Below are 26,796 nucleotides of genomic sequence, written 5' to 3' on the forward strand. Positions count from 1 at the left end.
CCACACCAAAATGGTTTTTCAAACAAGAGGTTTGTAATGGCGGACTACCACATGAAACATGTTCTTACGGAATAGCAGGTTTATTTAAAGAAGGCACAGGATGACAAAAATGGAGAATCCCAAAACAAAATATAGACAGACATGAATGCAAGCAAATAAATAAAGGCACAGGGCAAACAAACGAACGATGCCCAAGAGAGCAAACACCATATGTTTTACACCCATATACAAACAGGGCCAATTAGGGTCTTTTATCCCCTCCCCCCACCACACCCTGCACCTCTTCAAGCCCACTTCCTTCCAAATTTCCAGTTTTTCCTTCCTGAGTGTTTGTTTATGTATCCATCTTTTTTTGCTTCTGAATCCATACACCCCTTGCATCATCGCCTACCCCTCATTCCTCCCCAAACCCATTATTGGTCAATGTCGCCCTCTATTTTGTCCTTAAACTCTGCTGTTAGTGTCTCCCCCTTTCTCTCTGCTGTTCCTTTTGTTCTGTTGCCTCCTGATCTGTTCAGTGTACTCGCCAAAATAGTTGAAACATGCATTCCATATCATTGTTATTTGCCTGGAATGCCACCATGATCTACTAAACTATGGTAATGCAATTAATAAAACTTTCTGTTCGTTGTGTGTTTGCCCAGATGACCCTTCTCGAGAGTACGAGTTTACTGAGGTGCTCCAGAGAAGCATTTGCTTGGAACAAAATACTCAGGCATGGTGTGAGAGTTGTGAAAAATACCAACCAATGGTAAGGCCATTTGCAGATTTGTCATAATTGGCAAACGGTCTTGCTTTCTATAAGAATAATATTGTTACGTTTGTGGGGGGTTGGTCGATATAACTTTAGAACAGTTATAAATGTATGGAGTATTATGCTCCGTGTTTCAGGTAGTTTAGCCAATTTCGATGTATTAAATAGGGAAATGCTAGCTAAAATAATTGTACTGTTTAAATGTGCATCATACAAAGGGTGATGCATTATTCAATAAATAGCCAGGGTTAAACTTAAAAGACCTGAATGTAAAGCGTTCAGTGTATCTCTTAGTGCGGTGCCATTGGGGCTTCGGGAAAGGGAGGGGGGAGTTTGCCACCTCCTGAGGGGAGGAGCTTTCAGGCTCTTCGGGTTCTGCGCAGCCTTGCAAGGGCGGCCGCAAGAGAGTTGGTTTGAGCTCGGAGCAAGTGGTAGAGTTTTATTTTCGCACTTTTTCTGAGAGGAACGGTTTCCCTGCTTGTGTTTCTTTCTCGTTCTATTTTGTCGTCCTGCCTCGTCCTATTTTGTCACCTGCTCACCTGTTTTGTCTCTCCTGCCCATGTGCCTACATCGTCCTTTAGTCCGTGGCTGCTTTGACACCATTTGTGTGGACACCTCTATAGGAATAATGCCTCGTCCAGTTTTTCATTCTCTTTCACGTCTGTGCTCGAGTCTGGGGTGTGTGGCACCTTTAGAATTGTTTATTTATCTTGTAAATAATTACTTTTTGTGAATTACGTGTTTCCTTTTTCCCTCCTCAACCCGCCGTCATTTCCCGTCATCATGATCACTCTTCCTTGTTATTGTGGTGGTGAGTAAACCCCGTTAACATCAGAGCTAAGGTCCTCATGGGCTTCTTGCGATTCTCATGTGCTTGAAGCCGCCACTAAATGATTGCTGTCCAAGGGAGTAAAAGCCAGTTTGGTCCATCCGTCCAGTGCCGATGTTATTCAGGGCTTGACACAACAATATCATCAAACAAAGTGATATTCTAGAGGCCTTTGCTCAATCAATCTTCTGTTCCATCACAAAAAGGTTTGTCTCTTTGTCACATTGGGAGTTTGGTTGCAGGCATGAACTGCACTGGACAAAAGTTGGAAGATTTAATGATAATATTGTTATGGACCGCGGATAAGATGTTGTTTTGCCGAGCGGATGGCACCGCGGCCCTAACAGTTACCCCGACTAACCCGATTCCTGAACGTTGGCCGAATCGCGCCACAGATATTCAATTTGGAAACCTCTAAAGCGACCGAATGTAAAGAGGAAGAAGAAGACGTACAGAAGAGTAACAGGATTTATTATCTACACACACTAAGCAAAAGGAGCAGTCATGGTTATATACAGGGAAAATGGAAAAAGCAGGTGACACAGTGCAAATATTAACTTATACAAGCTTACTTATACCCAGGGACAAGACAAAAGACAGACTACGAACACACTTACACGGGGGATGATGATAGGAATGGCAGGAGGTGGATGGCTGGAGGGGGAGGAAGGGTCAGGTCCCTGCAAACGGCAGGGCTGGAGGTGACAGCTCCGACTCCTCGCGGTCTTGGCGGGAAAACCTCGGTGGCGTCGACGCAACTCTTGGTGTCCCTTTTTGTGCTCCTCCTCAACTCAACCCTCACAAGGCTTGCTGTCTTTCTTGGCTTCACTCTGCCTCACTCCGCCTCACTTCTCTTTACTTCTCCCACTCTCTTTTGTAACCAACTCTCTTTCCGCCACCAACCACCAACCAACGTTCTGACGTGCCTTTCTTTGCACGTCTCTCGCTTGGTCCAACCATGCACTCGGCTCTTGCGCGCGCGCTTTTATAGCGCCTCAGGCGATCAAGCCGCCGGCCTTCAGGACACGCCCCTCGGTGAGCTCGCTTCGGCCCTGATTGGTGGGCACAGGCCCTCTGACTCCACCCTTGATGACGATGGGCGGGCACGCCCTTCTTCCCCGAGCTGAGCACATGCTTAATGGCGGCAATTGTAGTTGGCAATGCGAATGGCAATTGACGAAAAGGGAATGTGAACGGAATCTACTCTTATTTCACCTGGTGCAATGGAGTGTCATCTTAATGGAAGACAAGGCCTTACCCTAATACACATAATAAGGAAATAAACTACTGAACAGGGATATTATGGTGTCCTTCATGTATGCTTTATGGAACTAACTACGGGAATGCCCTTTGACCTTTATACAACACTGGAGTAAGGAGGGCGATATTTTACAACAATTTACACTACAACAACAACAAAAACAAACCATTCTCATATCCACAACAATATACTCTGCTTGTACTCTCTGTTCAAAAGGTTTGTGTGACTTAGAGGTTGCTATGAAAGAAAACAGTTTTTTTTATGCAGCACACCCTTCACAGGGCCAAAGGCAACTCTAGGTGGGGAATACACAAGGAAAGTTTGAAAGAGAGAACAGAATACATTTGTTAAATTCCTTTTGAATTGAGGAAGGTTGTAGGATGAGGGAAAGGTGGACACTGGCAAGGAGTTCCAGAGTAGAACAGCATGAATAAAGAAGGTGGAGTATGAAACAGTGTTAGCTCTGCTAGGGTTAGATGCAGTATAGGGGTGTGAAGAAGCTGTAAAACGTGTGGAATGTCTGAAGGTACATTCAGGGGGAACAATGGAGGAGAGACCTTCAGAGCACCTTCCATGATAGTATCTGTATAAGAAACTTGAGATTATTTTAGGTTGCATATTCGTGCATCATGATTCTGTGTCATAATGGTGGACGCCTATAAACTAGGTATGGGCCACAGCAAAACCTGAAGGGCCATCGAGAAATCAAGAATAGACTACTTAAGCAACTAGTCATCTTCCTGAAACATTTCTTTTAATACAGGAAAATCCCACACTTTCACTTTTTCCCTCAATAAGGACCATCTTGTTTAACCCCCTGTTATATAATACACCTCTGGAATGGATAAAGCCTCTTAGATATATACAGCTCCTGGAGCCCATAGGCCTCATCAACAGCTGCAATCTGTACTCGATACATGACATCTCCAAGTTGGCCTCCAAAGCCGGCCACAACTTGGGAATTCTCCACAACTCGAAGCCTAGTGTTGGGAAACGGTTATGGTGGCTGGCTTAACATCTTTGGGTTTTGAGTTTGAGCCCCTGGTGTGCCGTTAAATAACACGAGGTAGGTTGACTCAGCCTGTCATCCTTCTGAGGTCGGCAAAATAAGTACCAGCTTGCTGAAAATGGGGAACTGCATCAGCAGCACCGCTGTGCTCTCAGCAATGATGCGACCAGCAGCGACAGGCTGCATATGAAATACGATATGATGTGATACACCCTTGAGGCAGTGGATTCTAAGGTGCTAACTGCCATTGGTATTTCCTCACAGGAGAATGAACTTACAGATGTGTTTCTCGCTTACCAAGCGTGATTTTGTAGTCTTGCAGTCTTTAATCCGCTTTCTTCTGTTCTTAATCCTGCATTAATCTTTAACTCTGCACCCAACACTTGTACCCTCAGCTTGCCTGCTTTCTCCCACAAACCCTTTACTTGTTCCAAGTTTATATATCATATCTTTAGCTGGTCACCTAAGCTGACTGGCACTTCAGAATTTGCTACTGGACAGTACCTCTTCAAAGGCCCTCTGCTTACAATTAACTAGATGGATACTTACCATAGAATACTTACATAGAATACTTACCCTGCACAGTCAACTTGGTGCGAGCCAAATCTTCTGTTTTTGAACATTTCTTTTTGTTCTTTGATCAAATATGGCTGCCAGACCACGTGAGCAATGACATCATAAATTTGTATTCTCCAATATAATTGTTGGATAGATCACGCTCAATACATTTCAAACTGATCAGACCAAGCATTGTCCCTCTCAAATTATGAGGTCATAATTATGGCAGGCTTAAATGTGTGTTGATAACGATGACATCATCGTTAACAACACCTATTCCCCATATGGAGTTCTTTAAAATGAGCCACGTTTCAATTTTTTCCATATAGCGGTTTTGGAGATAGAGGTGCAACTTTTTTGTTTTTTCCAAGATGGCGCCTGTATCACATGACCTATGACATCAGGATTATCATTAAAATATTCTAAAGAAGGAAGCACTCATATGGTGAAAATGTCGTGTCCATCAGACCAACAGTTGCTGAGAATATTTTTTAATAATGACCAGATCGGTGTTGTATTTGTCAAATTATGACATCATAACGAAGGCATAGATGACATCATCATTAACATATCTTATTCCCCATGGGGAGTAGTTGAAAATGAGCCAGGTCTCAATTTTTTCCATGGAGTAGTTTCAGAGATATAGAGGTGCAAAGTTTTTCCAAGATGGCGCCTGTACCACGTGACCTATGACGTCATAATTATCATTAAAATAGTCTACAAGAGAAGGCCCTCCTATCGTGAAAATTTATTGTCAATTGGACCAAGAATTGCAGAGATAAAAAAATTCATACTGATAGAATCAAGCATTGTACTTGTCGAATTATGTTGTCATAATGAAGGCACCGATGACATCATCATGATCGACATATGTTATTCCCCATGGGGAGTACTTGACAATTTTTTTTTTTTTTTTTTTTTTTTTTTTTTTTTGTATACAGGATCGAGGCTCGTGAAAGAGCGAACATTAATCACACAGAAAGACAAACCGACACATAAAACATATAACATGGGGAGCGGTAGACAAGATAGGGCGAGAGGGGGAGGAACACAAACACAACATCTGAGACCAGGGACATCGAGAGATCTATGGGAGGGAGAGGGCTTTGGGGTGGGGGGCAAGGGAAGGGGGGGGGGGTGGGAGAGGTATAAAACGTATGGACACTGCCAGGACTTCCAGGAAAGAAGTTGGAATTTCAAACAAGGTGGATCTGGGGTGAATTAGTGGGGATAGAAAAGATCAAGGTTTTGGATGGGGAAAGATAAGAGATGGTGGTGAACAGCTGTTTTAAAGACCTGGAGGGAGGAGTGGGATTGAAGGGAGTGTGGGAGTTTGTTCCAGAGGCGGGAGAAAAGAGGAATGAAAGAGTGAAGGTGAGCAGAGAGCCGAGATTTCGGCAGTTTAACCATCAGAGGGTTGCTGGCAGATCTTGTGTGACCTGTAGGAATATTTGGGGGACAAAGCACAGAGAGAGCTGGGAGAGCAAGGCCAGAGAGGAGTCGGTAGAAGACAGAAAGACCACCTACCTGTCTGCGGTGAGTGAGTGAAAGGCCCTTGGAGATAGCTTAATCATGGGAGATTCCAATGATTCTGAAAGCTTTGGTTTCAACAGCGTGAAGCCGAGCTAGGTGTGAGGCAGGAGCACCGGCCCATAGGGGAGAACAGCATTCCATTGAGCTGCGGATGAAAGCCTTGTATGTGGTGAGGAGCTCAGGTGTGCCGAGGAAGGACTTCGCACGACGGAGGATGCCCAGTCGGCGACTGGCTTTGGAGGCCAGCTTGGAAATGTGGTTTTCCCAAGAAAGATCATGGCAGATAGTGAGACCCAAAAGCTTGAGCGACAGAACTTCTTGGAGAGGATTGTTGAGAAAGTAGATGGGAGGGTTGTCCAGGCGATCTTTTCAGAGAGACATAGTAAGAGTGTGAGATTTGTCAGGATTGAAAGACATGTTCCACTTGTTTGACCAGTCTGTGATTTTGTCCAGGTCTTCAGAGAGTGAGGAGGCTGCAGACTGCCGATCTGAGGGAAGAGGAATGGAGCGGCAGAGAGTGGAGTCATCAGCAAAGAGATAGAGAGGATTTTCCAGAGAGTAGGATTGTTGAGATTCCAGAGAGAGACTCCACCAGGAGCAGAGATCATTGATAAAGACCAGAAAAAGCACAGGGCCCAGAACACTGCCTTGGGGAACTCCAGCCTGAACAGGAAGGGGAGATGAGAGAAATCCATTCAAGGCCACACGTTGTCCACGACCAGAGAGGAAGTCCGCAAGCCATGCATGGAGATTTCCATGGATACCATAGGAGAGTTTGGTGAGCAGAGCTGGGTGCCAAACCGTATCGAAGGCGCGTGATATGTCAAGGGAGACGGCTCTGATTTCCTGTTTGGCATTGAGGACCTCCATCCATTGTTGAGACAGCAGAAGCAGCATGTCCAGAGTAGAATGACCTGGTCTGAATCCAAATTGATGATCGGAGATCAAGCCATTTGAGAAGAGGAAGGATTTGATATCCGAAGCAATGATGGATTCCATGACTTTGCTGATAATTGGGAGCAGGCTGATTGGTCTGTAGTTAAAAGGATCTGTTTTTGCACCTTTTTTGTGTAAAGCGGTAATGTTTACTGATTTCCAGGATGCTGGCAGATGACCTTGAGCAAAAGAGAGGGTGAAAAGAATAGAGAGAGGGTGAGATAGAGCGGCAGAGCAGGATTTTAGGACCCGTGGGCTGATGCCGTCTGGTCCAGTTGCAGAATCAGAGTCGAGATTTGACAAAAACTCCTCCACCTTGTCAGGAGAGAAGGACTCAGAGTCCAGGAGCAGTTGGGTTCGACTGGGTAAGGTGGGAACAGAGAGAGATGGGTTTGGGACTCTAGATTTTGAGGCAAACACAGAGTTGAGGCATTCGGCTTTGTCACGAGCGGTGTCAACTGTTTAGCCATTTGAGGTAAGGGACGGGATGGAGGGGGAACAAACACTAGAAACGGATTTGACCAGACGCCACCAGGATTTGGAGGAAGGAGACAGGTTTGAGAGTTCATTCTTGAGTGTGGAGAGATAGTGGTTCCTGGCACTCCTGAGGGTAGACACACACTTGTTCTGAGCTTGGTGGAAGGAACTGAGATTGCCTTCAGTTGAATTAGCCTTCCAAGAGGCAAAGGCAAGTTGTTTCAGGGCAACTGCCTCACCACAAGATTCAGTGTACCATGGACGTGAGGAAGGGTAAGACACTGAAGACGAGATGGGATAAATCTGTGCATGAGAGAGAGCAGTTTGCTTTGGAAGAATTCCCAGGAAGAATTGATGTCAGAGGCAGTGGAGATGGGAGACCAGTCCAGATGATTGATGGCTGCTTGAAGACCATGTCAGTCGGCCTGAGTGAAATGCCAGACTCGGCGACGCTGAGGAGGCTCTCAGAGAATGGCCAGAGAGATGTCCACTTTAACAAGCAATGAGCCGTGTTTCAATTTCTTCCATTGAGCGGTTTGGGAGATATCGAGGTGTAACGTTTTTCCAAGATGGCGTCCGTACCACGTGACCTATGACGTCATAATTGTGAATACTTTTTTTTTTACAGGCGGAGGCACTAATATGGTAAAATTTCGTTCTAATCGGACCAACTTTTGCCGAGAAAATTAATTTTTAAAATGCAGACACGTACGCACGCACCCATGTAACCGAATGCTTAACCTTGCTTTTCGCTTCGCGAGCGCAGGGTAATAACGTATAAGGTCAACATTTGAAGTGTCATGGAATATCACACCACTCCACTTTCGACTGTTAAGTGATACCATCCATCCTGCCCCTTATACGGCTGCAGAATAATCGGTCCCAATGTCAGTAACATATGGGGAAATCCATAGCATGTTGTATGCTCACCCTAACCCCTTCCCCCCCGCCCCCCTGCTCCTTCTCTCTCTTTGTTTGACATTTTCCTTTTCCTTTGACCTTTGAATAATAATTTCCTTTGACCTGTCTGTATTCCTGAGTTTGTTTTCTCACCTTCTTCCCTCCAGGCTCTGCAGTCTGATACCCACTGCTATCTCATGGCCTTTCCAATTTTTCCCTCTTTGCCCCACTATACACACTGATTGAGACCCTGCTCCCTTTCATCTGCAAGAACTGTGTCCTCGGGTTGTGGATCCATTATTTTATTTGTCCTGTGGACTTTCACCGCATTTTCTCTGTTGACCATGTATGCTTTGTTATTTTACTCTTCAATTATTTGTTGCATTTTATTGTATAAAAAGTATCTCTCTAATGCCATTCCTACAGATTGCAGAAATGTCAGAGTATTTTAAAATGCTTTGTGAGACTTTTTTCCAAATCTTCTGTGAGACTTTTTTCCAAAAGCCAAATCAACAAGAATCTCAATTCACGTCTATTTTCCTTCGTGTTTTTTCTCAGTTTGCTTTTCCATCCGTAAAGCAAGCATTTCAACATCCGACGTCCGCAGTGGGATAGACTTCGCTCCAAATGCAAAACTGTGTGAGCTTGGGCAAATAAATTCCTTAATTTTGCATTTGGCTCATGCCGAGTTTGTTTTGTTGCGAATGTAGATTTTCAAACATCATCACAAGCAGACAAATTGTCTTCAATGTCATTGGCCAAAATTATTGTTAACAGCCATTCTAAATGTCTCCCTTCTCATAATGTAACATAATACTGTGTATACATGTAAAGTGTGTTTTGGCCCTTTGTGCAGGTGCAAACACGCAGATTGCAGAAATCGCCTGATGTTCTGGTGGTAAACTGTCAGGTGAACTCACCCAAGGACATTGAATTTTGGAAAACCCAGTCTGAGGTTTGTATGGGATGACTGCTTATAAGTGGGGCATTCAAAATGTTCTACAAATGAATGTTTGCAATCATCTAAGGTGTGCCAACGTTTTATTTTTTCAAAATCAAGGATTGGAAGAAAATGTATTTTCAGGGAGAAAGTCATAACACATCACTGCCCCAAAGTGCATGAGCAGAAAGTGTACAAAATCTCATTCATATGTATACTTGTAAGACCATATCATGCCAACTGCATACATGGATTGAGCAGACAATTCATGATAATGGCATGCTTAAAGTTTCAGCTTCTTTTCACTCGTTTTATTGGCAAGTGACCCAAACGTAGTAAGTAACTACAACACAACAGGCATTTTAAGGCCATTTTCCCTGCAAGAGCGGGGGTTAGCCTCGCGGTCCCCATGACAATGTTCTCCATTTTGCCCTATTTTCTGCATCTCCCCTTGTTAACCCCCTTGCCCGCATTTCTTCTTAGACCATCTTTAGCCAAGTCTTTCTCGGTCTTCCCCGTCCTCTACTTCCTTCTACATTCATTTCCATCACTTCTCAACCAGTCACTTTCATCCTTCCTCAACACATGACCAAACCATCTCAACCTGTTTCTCTTCACAGCATCCATCACAAGCTCTATTCCCATCATCTTTTGCAATTCATCATTTGTCTTCCTCTCTCTCAACGATACTCCACACATCCACCGAACCATTCGCATTTCCACCCTTTCCAGCCTTCGTTGCTGCTCTACAATCATTAACCATGTCTCGCTCCCATAAATCATAACACTTCTCACACATGCAGCATACACCTTTCCCTTCAGCTTCAACGACACTCCCCTCCTCGTCAGCACGCCACTCAGTTCCCGAAACTTCTTCCATGCACATCTCACTCGAGCAACCGTTGCCGAGTCTGATCCACCTTCTCCATTCAGCATGTCTCCTCGGTAACAAAATGTTTTCACATCTTCCAGCTTCACGCCATCTCCAAGATCCAACTCAACATTTCCTCCATCTGCAGCTCCCTCTGTGCACACCTTACACTTGAATGTAGCTGCCACACTGGTTAATGACCCTCTCAAACCACTACATTTTTGATGAACCCACTCAGCGCATATTGTACATTGAATGGAATTCACTCCGACACCCTTCCTGCACACAGCACACGGCCACTTCCCAGTTCTTTCCACCTCACCACATGCTTTAAGCACTTGCCATCACCTTCGTTTTTCCGATATTCACCTTCAGACCTTTTGTCTCCATACATTCCTTCCACTTGTTCATCTTCTCCTTCAGTCCATCCATACCTTCTGCAATCAACACCAGATCATCTGCATACAACAACTCCCACGGTAAAACCTCCTTTACGTTCTGAGCCAGCACCTCCATCACAGCTAAGAATAGTAGTGGACTTAGTACCGACCCCTGATGCACTCCCACCTTCACTTCAAACTCACCACTGTTCCCGTCCTTCGTCCTTACAGCTGTGTAAGGACCTCACAGCGTCCTTACAGCCTTACAGCGCTCTTTTGTCCATTGCCATCACTACTCTGATCAACCATTCCTCCACTCCTAACTTCCTCAATGCCCATGTCACTACTTCACGTGGAACCCCATCGAATGCTTTCTCCAGATCAACAAACCCAAGAAACAACTTCTTCCTCTGCTCCATATACTTCTCCTGCAACTGCCTCACAATAAAAAGCGCGTCTGTCGTTCCTCTTCCTGGCGTAAATCCAAACTGCATTTCGTCAATCTTCACTTTCTTCCTTATCCTCCTCTCCAACACCCTTTCCAATACCTTCATTCCATGCTCCAATAACTTTAACGCTCGATACGAGCCACAGTCCAAAGCGTCACCTTTCCCCTTGTATAGAGGAACGAGGGTTCTCAGTTCCCAATCCACTGGAATGCGGCCTTCTTTCACCACCAGATTGCAGATCTCTGCCATTCTCTTCACACCCCAATTTCCCGCTGCCTTCAACATATCTCCCACAACTCCCTTCGGCCCTCCCGCTTTTCTACTCTTCAATGCTTTTATCGCTTCCTCAACTTCCTTCTCGGTTATCTTCTCTGCTGGTCCTAAAACTAGGTTACTCTCTATGTTGCCATCCCATTCATTCTCTGCATTCAACAGTATTTCCATATATCTCTTCCATCTTCCTTTAATTCCATCTGGGTCCACAACGATTTGTCCCACTTCATCCTTCAAGCAACTCACCCCCATCACATCACACCTCTCTTTCGCTATCTGCTTTGCAATCCTGAATACTGCTCTCTGACCCTCTTCCGAATCCAAGCGTTCTCCGAACATTTTCCTACATGCCTCCTGCGCCTTTGCTACCACTTTCTTTGCAGCCTTCTTGGCTGCCTTATAAATTTCATGCTCTGCTGTTTCTGCTCCCGTACCCTTCGCCTTCTGCCACTCCTTGAACTTCTTCCTCTTCTCGTCAATCCTCTTTCCAACTTCATCATCCCACCACCATGTTTCCGAGTGCCTCGGTGGTCCTTTTGTCCATCCACATACCTCACCAACGGCTCCCAAAAGACTATCTTTCATTGACATCCAACCACTTTCAAGCTCAACCACATCATCCTCTACCATACTCAGCCTCTCTTTGAATGACTCCCTCACTGTCACCTCTTTCAACCTCCACACCTTCATTCTCAGTTGGTACTTCACCCGCCGAGCTCTCCTCGCACCTTTTACCCTTATGTCGCAGACAACCAAGTGGTGCTGTGAAACAGCCTCCTCCCCCGGGATCACTTTTGTGTCCCGGAGGTGCCCCCTATCTTCAGTAAGTAACTGAAGGGGAGATATAAATGTAGCCCTCATTCTCACATAAATGAATCCACTAATGAAAGACTATGCATGCAAAACAAACCCTCTTTCCCCACTCACAAACTCCAAGTCATCAACCCCCCTCCAAAACCAACCTCCGCCTCCAAACCCCAAGTCCTTACCCTCCTCTTCCCAATCCTAAGGTGTCAATCCCCTCCCCAGTCCAAGCCTCCAAACCCCCTCTCCACACCCTAGCGCAACTCCTCACCCACCACTTCCCCCCCCCCCCCCCAAATCCTGAACCTCCCTCTCCAAACTGTCTCATATTTGCTCCTCCACTCCCCCCCCCCCTCAACCCAAGTCTTCATCCTTCCCCACCCAACCCTGAAGCATCAATCACCTCCCCACCCCAGGCCTTCAAACCCCCTCCCCATCCACCCCCACAACTTCTTAAACCACCCCTCCCCCAGCAAAACTCCCCAACCTCCCCCTCCTCACCCCCAAAGCCTCAACCTCCCCCTCCTAACTCTGTCCCATCTTTGCTCTCCTCCTCCCAACATCAACTACATCCTCCCCTTCTTACTCTCACTCATAAGAGCAAAAGCACATTTCCACATCTATCATTGCATATTTCTTCATTACCTCATCGAAACAGCGGAATATTTAACGCTTTACCCTCCCCTATTATCATGCTATCACCAACTTTACAGAAACCGCAATCAAAACAGCTTCTACCCCTGCAAAAAATGTTCGCCCTCACTTTTCTACATGAGGAAGGAGGGATGACTTAAGATTTTCACCTGATTTCCACAAAATCTTGCATAAGTGTTGGAAGCACCCAGGGTCAGGTCGTCGGCACGAGCAAAAAAAATCCCACTCCACCCTGTGGATTTCGATAAAACAGTTCTATAGAATGTCCGAAAGTTCCATAGAAGTTCGATAGAATATTTTTTGCATGGGCACGGTTGCCTGTGCAACTCGCAATCCCACAAGATATGCAGAAACCCCGTGGAATTGCAACCCTCAAGTGGCCATGAGCAGTATAAGTGTGCCAATAAACGACCCAAAACCAATTATCTTCTTCCGAATGCATACAGTCACGTGAAAAAGTAAGTACACCCCATGTAAAGTTTTGACTTTTTCAACATATTTCAACATACAGCTATTTGATCTTCATTTCAACAATATTGATAGATAAAGGTGATATAATATAACAAATATCATGAAACATTTACATTTTGTAGTCCATTGTATAATTTAAATAAACATAAATGCAAATTTTGCATTTGGAAAAAGTCTGTACACCCCTACATTTATCACTACTTCAAATACCTAAAATTAGAATCAGGTGCACCAGCTCAGGTGCAAATGTTTAGAACATCGTCAGAGAGGATCTTGGAGGAACCTGTCTTATTTAAACCTCAGACATTTAGTTTGGTTTGCTCTTTGTTGTTGAAGTGTGCGGCGTCACCATGCCTCGATCAAAAGAGCTCGCTGAGGCCTTTAGAAAGAAGGTTATAGATGCCTACGAGTCTGGGAAGGGATTTTTTAAAATCTCCAAACAATTTGAAATTAATCATTCGACTGTCCAGAAGATCATCTACAAGTGGATAAGATTCCAAACAACTGCCAACTTGTTCAGGCCAGGCCGCCCCAGCAATTTCAGCCCGAGAGCAGACCGCAAGATGCTGAAAGAAGTCTCTAATAACCCCAGAATGTCATCACGGGACCGAGAGGTAGCTCTTGCCACTGTTGATGTCAAAGTGCACGAGTCTACCATTAGAAAGAGGCTGCACAAATTTGATCTACATGGGAGGTGTGCCAGGAGGAAACCTTTGATGTCCAGAAAGAACATCAGGGCAAGACTAAAGTTTGCCAATGAACACCTCGGCAAAGACCAGCACTTCTGGAACAATGTGCTCCGGACAGATGAGTCAAAGGTGGAGATATTTGGCCACAGTACCAGAAGGCATGTTTGGCGAAAACCAAAGACAACATTTGACCACAAGAACCTGATACCAACTGTAAAGCTTGGTGGTGGAAATATTATGGTTTGGGGCAGCTTCGCTGCATCAGGGCCTGGGTAGCTCACCATCATATAATCCACTATGAATTCTTCATTTTACCAGAGGGTGCTTGAGGATAATGTGAAGCCATCTGTCGGAAAGTTGAAGCTCATCTGAAGGTGGACCTTGCAACATGACAATGACCCTAAACATGCCAGTAAATCCTCCAAAGAATGGCTGAAAATAAAGAAATGGAGGGTTCTGGAATGGCCGAGTCAAAGCCCGGATCTAAATCCCATCGAGATGTTGTGGGGGATTTGAAACGAGCTGTGCATGCAAGAAACCCCTCAAACATTGCACAGCTGAAAGAATTCTGCATGGAGGAGTGGGAAAAAATTTCTCCCAGTCGATGTCAGAGACTGGTAGACAGTTATAAGAAACGCCTACTTGAGGTTGTTTCTGCCAAAGGGGGCAATACCACCTATTAGAGCCAAGGGTGTACTTACGTTTTCCACTTGCGAAATTTGCATTTATGTTTATTTAAATTACACAATGGACTACAAAATGTAAATGTTTCATGATATTTGTTATATTATATCACCTTTATCTGTCAATGTTGTTGAAATGAAGATCAAATACCTGTATGTTGAAATATGTTCAAAAAGTAAACATTTTACATGGGGTGTACTTACTTTTTCACGTGACTGTATCTACACATCGTTAAAAGTAAACAATGATTGGTGCGTGGGAGCTGTGCTCGCACGATAAAGCCAGACAAAATGGACGACACAGGAACGAAGTTTCACCGAGCTATTTATTTAGCTCAAAACCAAAGAACTCAAAAGCACACTGAATCCGCCCCTCGAACGGGCGGCAATTTATATCACAAACTGAACACACGAAAGCCACGCCTCTCAGGCGGGGCGTGGTATACAAAATAGGTAAGTCACACCTCCCAACGGGGCGTGGTATGCAAGGCAAGTGTTCGCCCGAGAAGGGCAAGTCTGGACACGCCTGGGCGAGTCCGGACACGAGACCGCTCGCCGGTGGCGTCATCGGCCAGTGCACGGTAATTGTGTCATGCTTCCTGCACCGGGAAGAATTGACCTGCACCGGGAGAGTCAGTTTGAGGGGGTTTCTGATGACCCGGCCGAAACGACCCCTGGTGATTCGTGTGGGGGTGGTGATGGGCGAATTAGCCAAAGCTAACCGTACCTGCCCGGGTAGCCGCTGGAGGAACAGCTCGTGGAAGAGGAAGTCCGGGCTGTGGTCACCGAGAAGAGCAAGCATGTGGTCCATGCTTTCGGATGGACGGGCCTCGCCCAGCTCCGGGAGGTGTCGTAGTTGTCGTGCACGTTCGGTCTCTGTGAGTCCAAACGCACCGAGGAGTAGGCCTTTGAGCGTGCCGTATTTCTCGGCGTTCGGCGGGTGCTGGAGGAAGCTCAAGACCCGGGCAGCGGAGGAGGCGGTGAGCGCAGAGACCACATGGTGGTAGCGCATCGTGCCCTTCGTAATATTTCGCAGGGCGAATTGAGAATCCGCTTGGGCAAACCAAACGGCCGCGTGCGACTCCCAGAAGCCCGGGAGCCTCAAAGCTGCAGCTGACTCCATCGCCGTGTTCTTAGAAAGGGGTCACCAATTGTGGGAGCTGTGCTCGCACGATAAAGCCAGACAAAATGGACGACACAGGAACGAAATTTCACCGAGCTATTTATTTAGCTCAAAACCAAAGAACTCAAAAGCACACTGAATCCACCCCTCGAATGGGCGGCAATTTATATCGCAAACTGAACACACAAAAGCCACGCCTCTCAGGCGGGGCGTGGTATGCAAGGCAAGTGTTCGCCCGATAAAGGCAAGTCTGGACACCCCCGGCGAGTCCGGACACGTGACCGCTCGCCGGTTGCGTCATCGGCTGGTGAACGGTAATTGTGTCATGCTTCCGGTAACCGCTACAGATGTTTACTTTCACAATCTCGCGAGATTCCTGGAAGTCCTCACACAAAGACCTTTATGATGACATGGATTTCGTTGTCCATGATTGAGTTGTTTTAGAGAAGATAGTCAGAAATACTAACAAGACCCTGCAGAACCTCCCCCATAAAAGCCCTGCTTGAGAGAATGCCACATAGTTATTTGGGCGATGTATAGACGACAGAACGCTGCCTCGATTGCTGAAGGCCTATACATGCTGTGATCTTCACAAGGCCCTTGACGCCTATTGGCCCCAACCTTTTGATATTTGATGATCCTTTTAACAGTGACTTTGATTGTTTAACACTGAAGAGAAAACTTGTATGGAGGGCATGGTAATTGTGAATATGACAGCTCCGAAGATATATTTGACTTTACATATCACCAACATGGCAACCATATGATTTTTCAGTTTGAAATTGTGGGTGGAGTCAGGCCAGCTGTCCAACCAATGGGTGGAATGGAATGTTACACCTGGGCAGACGGCCAAGCATATTATTATATAGACTGGTATAAAAGCCCGTCAAAAATGACAGGTTGGAACAGTTTATTCGATGGCACAGCCTCATGAGCATGCCAAAGTCTGAAGCCTCGGCCTAGCGTCAGGTGTGCTTATATCTTCTTTATTTATGAGACATCCTACATACATAAATGAACACTCATATTACTATGTGCGTGTTGCACATCACGTGCAACGAATTTCACCTCCCTGTGTCTTGTATTTAATAATGTTATTAAAAAGAAAAAACGCTTCTGGACCCCACCCTTGAGGCTTGGATTGCAAGTCGCTATCTATAATTTCAATAGAAGAGATGTAATTACTGTTCTTTTGGGCCTTTTGAGTCCCCAGGGTCTTTTGGATCCTCAGGATATTTTGGGGATCCTCTGGGTATTTTGGGGGTCCTCTGGGTCTTATGGATCCTTTGGGTCTTCAGGGTTTTTGGGGTCCTCTGTTTATTTTGAGTTATCAGGTCTTTTGGGTCCTCCGCATTTTTTTGGTCACTCTGGGTCTTGGGGTCCTTGGGGTATTTTTGGGTCCTCATGGTATTTTGGGTCCTCTGGGTCGTATGGGTTCAGATGAAGTCTTTTGGGTCTTTTGACCGTAGTGAACACACTGTCATGTTAAAAGATTGGCCTTTGAAACCCTACTAAAATCCCTACTAAAACCCTACTCAAAGCCTTTGAAACCTACCCTTATGACATCTGACACCTGCACAAATGTACCAACACACGTGTTTTATTTGGTAGATGTTGGAGCATTGCCTGTAAACATAACATCAATGATTACAGAGCATTGCAAAATACAATATTTGACAAACGTTTGAAAAGTACTCTTAGTCGTAAACTTAATTCATTCTCAAAATGTTGAGCTCTGGATAATTTATAATTTATGGAGAAATGCATTCGTAGTTTCATGAATGTAATTGTTGTTTTGTAAATTTACCTTATTTTGTATCTGCTAAAACTAAGCAAATTTTCTGTTTGTTTTCAAATAATCAGATTGCATTCAAGAAAGTGGTCAACTCCGAAGAAGAAAAAATAGTGCACAGTACACAAAGCAGGCACTGGTATTTACCCTTTCCAAATTTGTGCTTTGATATTTGTGTGAATCCTGGTGACATGGCCTCTCCTGTTTTTTTTTTTGTTTTTTTACAAACTCTAAACTTATTGATAGAATAAAATGCAGCAAGTAGCTGATTTCCACGTTATATCGGCAGGCGAAAGTCAGCTGATGGATTGGAGCTGCAGAAGTCCCTTCGTGAAAGGAAGTTTGTATGGATTCCATACAGCTTGCAAACAAGCATCGACAGTGACAAGCAACTGCATTGGGAGAAATGCACTGCAGATCAGGTGCCATCGTGCTCACATTTTCGACATTTTTATTTGATTTGTTCAGAGCAAAGGTAAAGGTGATCTCCCTTGACCCTCCCTGTCTGTTCTGTTCCATTGATAGTTGACATATACAGGAGGGTCTTTCCATTTGGGGGATTCCCCTTCGTGGATTTGCTCTATCGCGATTAATTTATTGAGCGAAGGTTTGCAGATTGGGGTCAAAGTGCTCAAATAATCACGGGCTGGCAAACTCTTTTCCACATTAATTAAAATAATTAACATGGGCCTTCAACACAATAACCTCCTCTCCTCACACCCCCAACATCATCATCAACATCATCTCCATCAACTTGCCTTTATCGTTACAATCATCAACATCGCCATCGCATTATTGGATCAAGTATATCATCTTACCATCTTACTATAATTCACCAAATGTCCGTCTGCCTGTTCGAAGGTACCGTAAAAACTGCTGAACCGATCGCAAATATATTTTAGGTGGGTAATCCTGGGAGTAAAATAGGCTATTTAGTTTTCCCAATTTCAGCTTTGGTCTCCAGCATTCTCAGGTTTGGACTCCCGCATAACATTCGCGTTCGCATAACGTTCATTGTGACGATGTTCTCATTGTGACGATCTTACTATAATTCATCAAATGTCCGTCTGTCTGTCTGTTCGAAGGTACCGTAAAAACTGCTGAACCGATCACAAAGATATTTTGGGTGGGTAATCCTGGGATCTACAGGAGGAAAATAGGCTATTTAGTTTTCCCAATTTCAGCTTTGGTCTCCAGCATTCTTAGGTTTGGACTCCCGCATAACATTCACGTTCGCATAACGTTCATTGTGACGATGTTCTCATTGTGACGATCTTACTATAATTCATCAAATGTCCGTCTGTCTGTCTGTTCGAAGGTACCGTAAAAACTGCTGAACCGATCACAAAGATATTTTGGGTGGGTAATCCTGGGATCTACAGGAGGAAAATAGGCTATTTAGTTTTCCCAATTTCAGCTTTGGTCTCCAGCATTCTTAGGTTTGGACTCCCGCATAACATTCACGTTCGCATAACGTTCATTGTGACGATGTTCTCATTGTGACGATGTTCTCATTGTGACGATGTTCTCATTGTGACGATGTTGTGACGATGTATGTGTTCACGGTAGTGTTTGATGTGGCGGTGTGAACGTAATTTCGTAATGTTTTTCGTTTCGTAATCCTTTAATGAACGTTTCATGTTTAATGAACGTTTAATGTCCTTTGATGTCCGGGGCCGCACGCGCGCTACACTGGACGGGCCAGCGTGTACCTTGCCCTTCGCCGTCAGGCTCGGGTAAACGGCTGGGAATTCCCAGTAAGCGCGAGTCATCAAATCACATTGATCAAGTCCCTGCCCTTTGTACACACTGCCCATCGCTACTACCGATCGGACGGTTTGATGAGATCCTCGGATCAGCCCCTGCACGGGCCGTTCTCGGCTCATGCCGGTGCACCAAAAAGATGAGCGAACTTGACTGTCTAGAGGAAGTAAAAGTCGTAACAAGGTTTCCGTCGGTGAACCTGCGGAAGGATCATTATCGGGACAACATGAGAGCGAGCGAGACGCGAGATGTACGTGGTACGTGATCGTCCATGTACTGTTTAGCCATGTACTGTTTAGATTTTGATGATTTGCGTGTGATATGATTCAACGGATGTTTATGTGAATCGTTTAAAATAAAAAAGCCTTCAAGTTCTGATATTTTACCTTTTCATTTGGGCTCCCCAATTGAAGCCCCGCCCATAGGGCGGGTACTGTTGCTAGTTGTTATTAAAGGTAAGTTTCATGATCTTACTAACTCAATAAAATATAATTTATTTTATGTTCTTAATGCAGGAAAAGAATGCTTTATCTTTTGTTCTTAATAACCCTATTATTTATGAAAATAAATAGCACAAAAACAATGGACGAACATGTTAATTAAGGGTACAGTTTGGACATATTTAAAAGTTGATGTCCCTAACTCCATTTCCCCCATTACCTTTTAAGTTTGCGCATCCTGGATTTGCAGTTAATAGGGATTTTCAAGAATGTAACCTCCATGAACGGTGAGGCCCTCCTGTATTCCAAACTAGCATGATATTCCAAGATTCAAGCAAATTCTGTTGAAGTTGACATTTTCAGTTATTTTTGTCTCATTGACTTTGCCATAGTCAATTTAAGTTACACTGATATATAAATGCTATTTTTTTTTTACTTTTAACTTTATTGGATTTATAAAATTATTGTTGTTCTTTGAGCCTTTATTTGTTTTGTTAAAGGAGAAACTTTGAAAGAACAGCAGTGATATGTTGTATTTTTTATGATTATGATAAAGTAGCTGTTTTGGTTGCGCGCACTTTCAGGGTGATGCCAACAAGGAAGAACGCGTGATATATGACCTGATGGCATCCGTTGCCCATGTTTTGGATCCACGGACAGGTGGCAACCTTACGGCCCACATTCGCGTGCCACAAACCTATCACCAGCGCAAGGAAGTAAGTGTATTTGTAGTGTATTTTAAGTGACATAAGCCCTTCCAATATCCCTGTCCCCCTCTATCTCCAATAATTTTAGGTATAAAGCGCGGTGCTACGCGCGCTTACTTGCTACCAAGGAGGAAGCGGACAACGCGGTTAAACAAAAGAGTCTTTATTCTCAAGAGGTCACTGTAGCACTGGCGCGCTCCGGGCTGCGCGCCCAGTGTATATCCTGAGGCCACGCCTACCCCTGGGACGTGGCCGCCGCCCACTTGGTGCGCGGAATGATGTCACCACGCCAGTGGGCTTTCGTGTCCGCCAAACGCGCCCCCCCCCCCCCCCCCCCCCAGAATTCCCGCGCACCTGGAGGGCCAGTTTGCGTGGCAAACGGATGACCCGGCCAAAGCGCCCTCTGGCGACCGGCGGCGTCCGGGGTGCAGGGATGCCAGCTGGGATGCCCCCGGCTGTACCCGGGATGGGTGCCGGACCGGGGGGCGGCGTGCCGGCGGTGCTGGGCGGTGCCGGGGGTCCGCCCGCAGGGGCCCCCGACGCGGGGGCCGAGCCACCGGCGGTGGGTGGTCCACGTCGAGGTGGGCCGGCTTGAGTCGATCCACCGAGACGCGGTCGGGAGCACCGCCGATGTCCAAGGTGAAGAATTTCACCCCGGTCTCCAGCACGCGGAAAGGCCTGTCGTACGGGGGCCGCAGTGGTGTCCGGTGGGCGTCGTGCCGGACGAAGACATACTCCGCTGTGCGAAGCTCCGGGGCGACGTGCGTGGGTGGGTGCCCGTGGTGCGCCGTCGGCACCGGGGCGAACCTCCGGGCGGTCTCCTGCAGCGCGGAGCGCTCCTGCGCCGCGGACCAAGGTGCCGTGGGGTCGGGGAGGAACTCGCCCCGCACCCGCAGCGGTTGTCCAAAGACCAACTCCGCCGCGGATGCGCGCAGGTCCTCCTTGGGCGCCGTCTGGAGGCCCAGCAGGACCCAGGGGAGCCTGTCGACCCAGCCGCCGTCGCGGAGGGTGGCCCGGAGCGCGGCCTTCAACGAGCGGTGGAACCGCTCGCACAGGCCGTTAGCCTGGGGGTGGTAGGCCGTGGTGCGGTGCAGCTGGACCCCGAGCCCCCGTGCGACCGCCCCCCAGAGCTCCGAGGTGAACTGGGGGCCGCGGTCGGACGAGATGTCCGAGGGTGCGCCGAACCGGGCGACCCAGGTGGCGATGGACGCCTGCGCGACGTCCGCCGCCGTCGTTGACGCCAAAGGCACGGCCTCCGGCCACCGGGTGGTGCGGTCCATCATGGTCAGGACGTGGGTGAAACCCCGCGAGGGGGGCAGAGGTCCCACCAGGTCTACGTGAACGTGGTCAAACCGACGTTCCGGCACCGCAAACGGGGCCAATGGGGCCTGGGTGTGTCCGTGCACCTTCGCGCGCTGGCACGCAAGGCACGTGCTGGCCCAGCCGCGGACGGCCTTCCGGAGGCCATGCCAGACAAACTTGTCGGCGATCAACCTCTGGGAGGCCCTCGTGCCCGGGTGGGACAGGCCATGGATGGAGTCGAAAATCCGGCGCTGCCAGCCCGCGGGCACGATGGGGCGAGGCCGCCCGAGGGAGACGTCGCACCAGAGGGCCATGCCCGCGCCGTTGAACGGCACCTCGGTGACGCGGAGGCCCGTAACGGCGGTCCGCAAGGCCTAGACGTCGGGGTCGGCGGCCTGGTCCGCCGCCATCCGGGCATAGTCGATGCCGAGGTGGACCGCATGGGCAACGGACCGGAAAAAGCAATCCGCCACCGGGTTGTCCTTCCCCGCGATGTGCCGGATGTCCGTCATGTATTCGGACACGGCCGAGAGGTGACGCTGCTGCCGGGCCGACCACGGCTCGGCGACCTTGCCCATCGCGAACACCAGTGGCTTGTGGTCGACTAAGGCCGCGAACGCACGGCCCTCGAGCAGATGGCGGAAGTGCCTGACCGCCAGGTGGAGCCCGAGCAACTCGCGGTCGAAGGTACTGTACCGGCGTTCGGGCGGGCGAAGCTGCCGGCTGAAGAACGCCAGCGGTTGCCAAGCTCCACGCACCCATTGCTCGTGCACCACGCCCCCCGCGTAGTCCGAGGCGTCGGTGGTGAGGGCGATCGGTGCATCGAGCGCCGGGTGCGCGAGCATGGTGGCGTTAGCCAAGGCGAGCTTCGCGCCCACGAACGCCGCGTCCATTTGCTCGGTCCAGGTGACGTCACCTTTGCCCGGCTTCCCCCGGAGGGCCTCGTGTAAGGGGCGCAGGAGCTGGGCGATGCGGGGCAGGAAACGGTGGTAAAAGTTTACCATGCCCAGGAACTCCTGGAGCCCCCTGATCGTGCGGGGGGCGCGGAAACCCCTTCACCACCTCCACCTTGGCCGGTAGGGGGACGGCCCCGTGCCTGGTGACGCGGTGCCCCAAAAAGTCCATTTCGGCGACACCGAACCGGCACTTGGCGGTGTTCACGATCAGGCCGTGCTGGCCCAAACGTTCGAAGAGCGTGCGGAGATGGTGTAGGTGCTCTTCGCAGGACGCGCTGGCGACGAGGATGTCGTCCAGGTATACGTACACAAAATCCAAGTCGCGCAAGACGCTGTCCATGAGGCGCTGGAACGCCTGAGCCGCATTCTTCAAACCGAAGGGGATCCGAAGAAATTCGAAAAGACCGAACGGCGTGATGACAGCCGTCTTCGGGATGTCCTCCGGCCTGACAGGGACCTGATGGTAGCCGCGTACGAGGTCCACCTTCGAGAAGAAGGACATATTCGCCAAGCGGGCGGAAAAGTCCTGAATATGGGGGACAGGGTAGCGGTCGGGGGTGGTGGCGTCATTGAGACGGCGGTAGTCCCCGCACGGTCGCCATCCCCCGCCGGGCTTGGGCACAATGTGTAGCGGCGACGCCCACGCGCTCTCGGAGCACCGCACGATGCCGAGCCGCTCCAGTGTAGCAAACTCCGCTTTAGCTACCGCGAGCTTCGTCGGCTCGAGGCGGCGTGCCCGGGCGTAGACCGGTGGCCCGGCGGTGGGGATGTGGTGTTCCACCCCATGCTTGACGGTCCCCGCCGAGAAGGTGGGCCTCGTGAGGGCCGGGAAACCCGCGAGGAGGCGGGTGAATTCGTTCGCTGCCGGAAGCGTGCAGATGAACCTGGCCGGAACGGAACCGCTCAGCAAGCCACTCGGCGAGCCGCTCAATGAGCCGCTCAGTGAGCTGCTCAACGAGGCGGGCAGCGCGCACGCGAGCGAGCTGAACGTCTCAGCCTGGACAAGCCTTCTGTGCTTGACGTCGACCAACAGGCCATTGGCACAGAGGAAGTCCGCGCCGAGCAGTGCCATAGGCACGTCGGCAGTGACGAACGACCATCAGAAAACCTGCCTTCCGAACCGCAGAGAAAGGCAGCGTTTTCCGTACGTGCGAATGGGCGTACCGTTGGCAGCAAGCAGCGCGGGGCCCCGGCCCGCGGCCTGCTTGTCGGACGTACCGGCGGGAACGACACTCACCTGCGCTCCCGTGTCGCACAGGTAACGGCGCCCGGATAAGGTGTCCGTTATGTATAGGAGGCTGTTTAATCGGCCGGCGCTCAGTGCCACTACCGAGGGCCGGCCCGGGCGTTTCCCGACCTGCCGAATGAGCACGGCGGGCGACATTGCCGAGCCTCGTGGCCGAACCTAGCGTGGAAATGGCACCAGGTTTGCGGCGAAGGCGGAGGCCGCGGTTTCCGTGGTGGTGGTGAGCGGGGCGTGGCGGCCGCCACGAGGCGCCCCTCGGAGCAGGGGTGGGCACCCGCAGGAGGTTCGGGCTCGGGAGCCGCTACGGTCGCACCGAAACTCGCCCGCGTGTCCAAAGCCGCGTAGTACTTGTCGGCCTCGGCCGCGAACGCACGGGGTTCCGTTGTCGCGGAACCGGCCAACGCGAGGCGGACTCGTGCTGGCAGCTGGCGTCGAAATAACGCCTGGAATAGAGCGTTCGGGGTTTCGTCGCCTATGAGCGACAGCATATGGTCCATTCGGACCGACGGTCACGTGTCACCGAGCTCGGGGAGGTCCAAGAGGCGATCGGCCCGTGCGTCCACGGTGAGGTCGAACATGGCGAGGAGGAGACGCTTGATCGCTCCGTACCTGTCATGGGCCGGTGGGTTCCTCAGGATCGACACGACGCGGGCGGCCACGCCGGCCCCGAGGGAGGCGACCACGTGGCAGTAGCGTGTCTCGTCCGCCGTGATGCATCGAAGCCTGAACTGGGCTTCGGCCTGCAGGAACCAGATCTCTGCCTGAGCTTCCCAGAACTCGGGGAGCTTCATTGCTACCGCGTTGGTTGCCATGTCGGGTGGTCAGCGACGGCTGACCAGAACGTCGGAGGTCACCAATTAAAGTGCGGTGCTACGCGCGCTTACTTGCTACCAAGGAGGAAGCGGACAACGCGGTTAAACAAAAGAGTCTTTATTCTCAAGAGGTCACTGTAGCACTGGCGTGCTCCGGGCTGCGCGCCCAGTGTATATCCAGGCCACGCCTACCCCTGGGGCGTGGCCGCCGCCCACTTGGTGCGCGGAATGATGTCACCACGCCAGTGGGCTTTCGTGTCCGCCACAGGTACTTATATAATTCCAATTTAAACCTATTTAATCTTTCTGCTGCCATTACCTTTCCAGGGACACCATTCCATGCATTAACCAATCTCTGACTTAGAGACCCATGTCCTGAAATCGAGGTTTCGCAAGTATATTCGTTTCCTTAGTATATTAGTCAGTCTGTATGTCAGTCACCTACAGGTCACAATTCCACATCAATCTTCATGAAACTTAACCAATTGACCTGGAGCTAGTTAAAAGGTAGAAACCTATTGTTTTTGAGGTCAAGGATCGAAGTCACAGCAAGGTGACTTAACTGGACCAGACGGCATCAGCCCACGGGTCCTAAAATCCTGCTCTGCTGCTCTATTTCACCCTCTCTCTCTTCATTTCACCCTCTCTTTTGCTCAAGGTCATCTGCCAGCGTCCTGGAAATCAGCAAACATTACTGCTTGACACAAAAAAGGTGCAAAAACAGATCCTTGCAACTACAGACCAATCACCCTGCTCCCAATTATCAGCAAAGTCATGGAATCCATCATTGCTTCGGATGTCAAATCCTTCCTCTTCTCCAATGGCTTGATCTCCGATCATCAATTTGGATTCAGACCAGGTCATTCTACTCTGGACATGCTGCTTCTGCTGTCTCAACAATGGATGGAGGTCCTCAATGCCAACAGGAAATCAGAGCCGTCTCCCTTGACATATCACGTGCCTTCGATACGGTCTGGCACCCAGCTCTGCTCACCAAACTCTCCTATGGTATCCATGGAAATCTCCATGCATGGCTTGCGGACTTCCTTTCTGGTCATAGACAACGTGTGGCCCTGAATGGATTTCTCTCATCTCCCCTTCCTGTTCAGGCTGGAGTTCCCCAAGGCAGTGTTCTGGGCCCTGTGCTTTTTCTGGTCTTTATCAATGATCTCTCCGACTCTCTGGAAAATCCTCTCTATCTCTTTGCTGATGACTCCACTCTCTGCCGCTCCATTTTTTTCCCTCAGATCGGCAGTCTGCAGCCTCCTCACTCTCTGAAGACCTGGACAAAATCACAGACTGGTCAAACAAGTGGAACATGTCTTTCAATCCTGACAAATCTCACACTCTTACTATGTCTCTCCGAAAAGATCGACTGGACAACCCTCCCATCTACTTTCTCAACAATCCTCTCCAAGAAGTTCTGTCGCTCAAGCTTTTGGGTCTCACTATCTGCCATGATCTTTCTTGGGAAAACCACATTTCCAAGCTGGCCGGTGCTCCTGCCTCACACCTAGATCGGCTTCACGCTGTTGAAACCAAAGCTTTCAGAATCATTGGAGTCTCCCGTGATGAAGCTATCTCCGAGGGCTTTTCACTCACTCACCGCAGACAGGTAGGTGGTCTTTCTGTCTTCTACCGACTACTCTCCGGCCTTGCTCCTCCAGCTCTCTCTGTGCTTTGTCCCCCAAATATTCCTACAGGTCGCACAAGATCTGCCAGCAACCCTCTGATGGTTAAACTGCCAAAATCTCGGCTCTCTGCTCACCTTCACTCTTTCATTCCTCTTTTCTCCCGCCTCTGGAACAAACTCTCACACTCCCTTCAATCCCACTCCTCCCTCCAGGTCTTTAAAACAGCTGTTCACCACCATCTCTTATCTTTCTCATCCAAAACCTTGATCTTTTCTACCCCTGCTAATTCACCCCAGATCCACCTTGTTTTGAAATTCCAACTTCTTTCCTGGAAGTCCTGGCAGTCCCCATATGTTTTATACCTCTCCCACCCCCCTTCCCATGCCTCCCCCCCCCCCCAAAGCCCTCTCCCTCCCACAGATCTCTCGATGTCCCTGCTCTCAGATGTTGTGTTTGTGTTCCTCCCCCTCTCGCCCCATCTTGTCTACCGCTCCCCATGTTATATGTTTTATGTGTCGGTTTGTTTTTCTGTGTGATTAATGTTCGCTC

The 26,796-nt window shown here is 48.7% G+C and overlaps 1 protein-coding gene across 5 annotated transcripts in view; it reads left to right on the top strand.

The window, feature by feature from the left end:
* PAN2 (poly(A) specific ribonuclease subunit PAN2) overlaps positions 1-26,796 on the top strand; it is a 214,842-nt gene that overhangs the window by 131,712 nt on the left and 56,334 nt on the right. For all 5 annotated transcript variants that reach the window (XM_068122476.2, XM_068122481.2, XM_068122482.2 and 2 more), the window contains exons 18-22: positions 645-751; positions 9,114-9,212; positions 17,458-17,525; positions 17,676-17,808; positions 20,175-20,306. In XM_068122476.2, coding sequence (XP_067978577.2) covers positions 645-751; positions 9,114-9,212; positions 17,458-17,525; positions 17,676-17,808; positions 20,175-20,306 — 539 coding nt within the window. The remainder of the gene's footprint in view (positions 1-644; positions 752-9,113; positions 9,213-17,457; positions 17,526-17,675; positions 17,809-20,174; positions 20,307-26,796) is intronic.

This window comes from Myxine glutinosa, chromosome 7 (genome assembly GCF_964187855.1).
Source record: "Myxine glutinosa chromosome 7, kmMyxGlut1.1, whole genome shotgun sequence".
NCBI classification, from domain to species: domain Eukaryota; kingdom Metazoa; phylum Chordata; class Myxini; order Myxiniformes; family Myxinidae; genus Myxine; species Myxine glutinosa.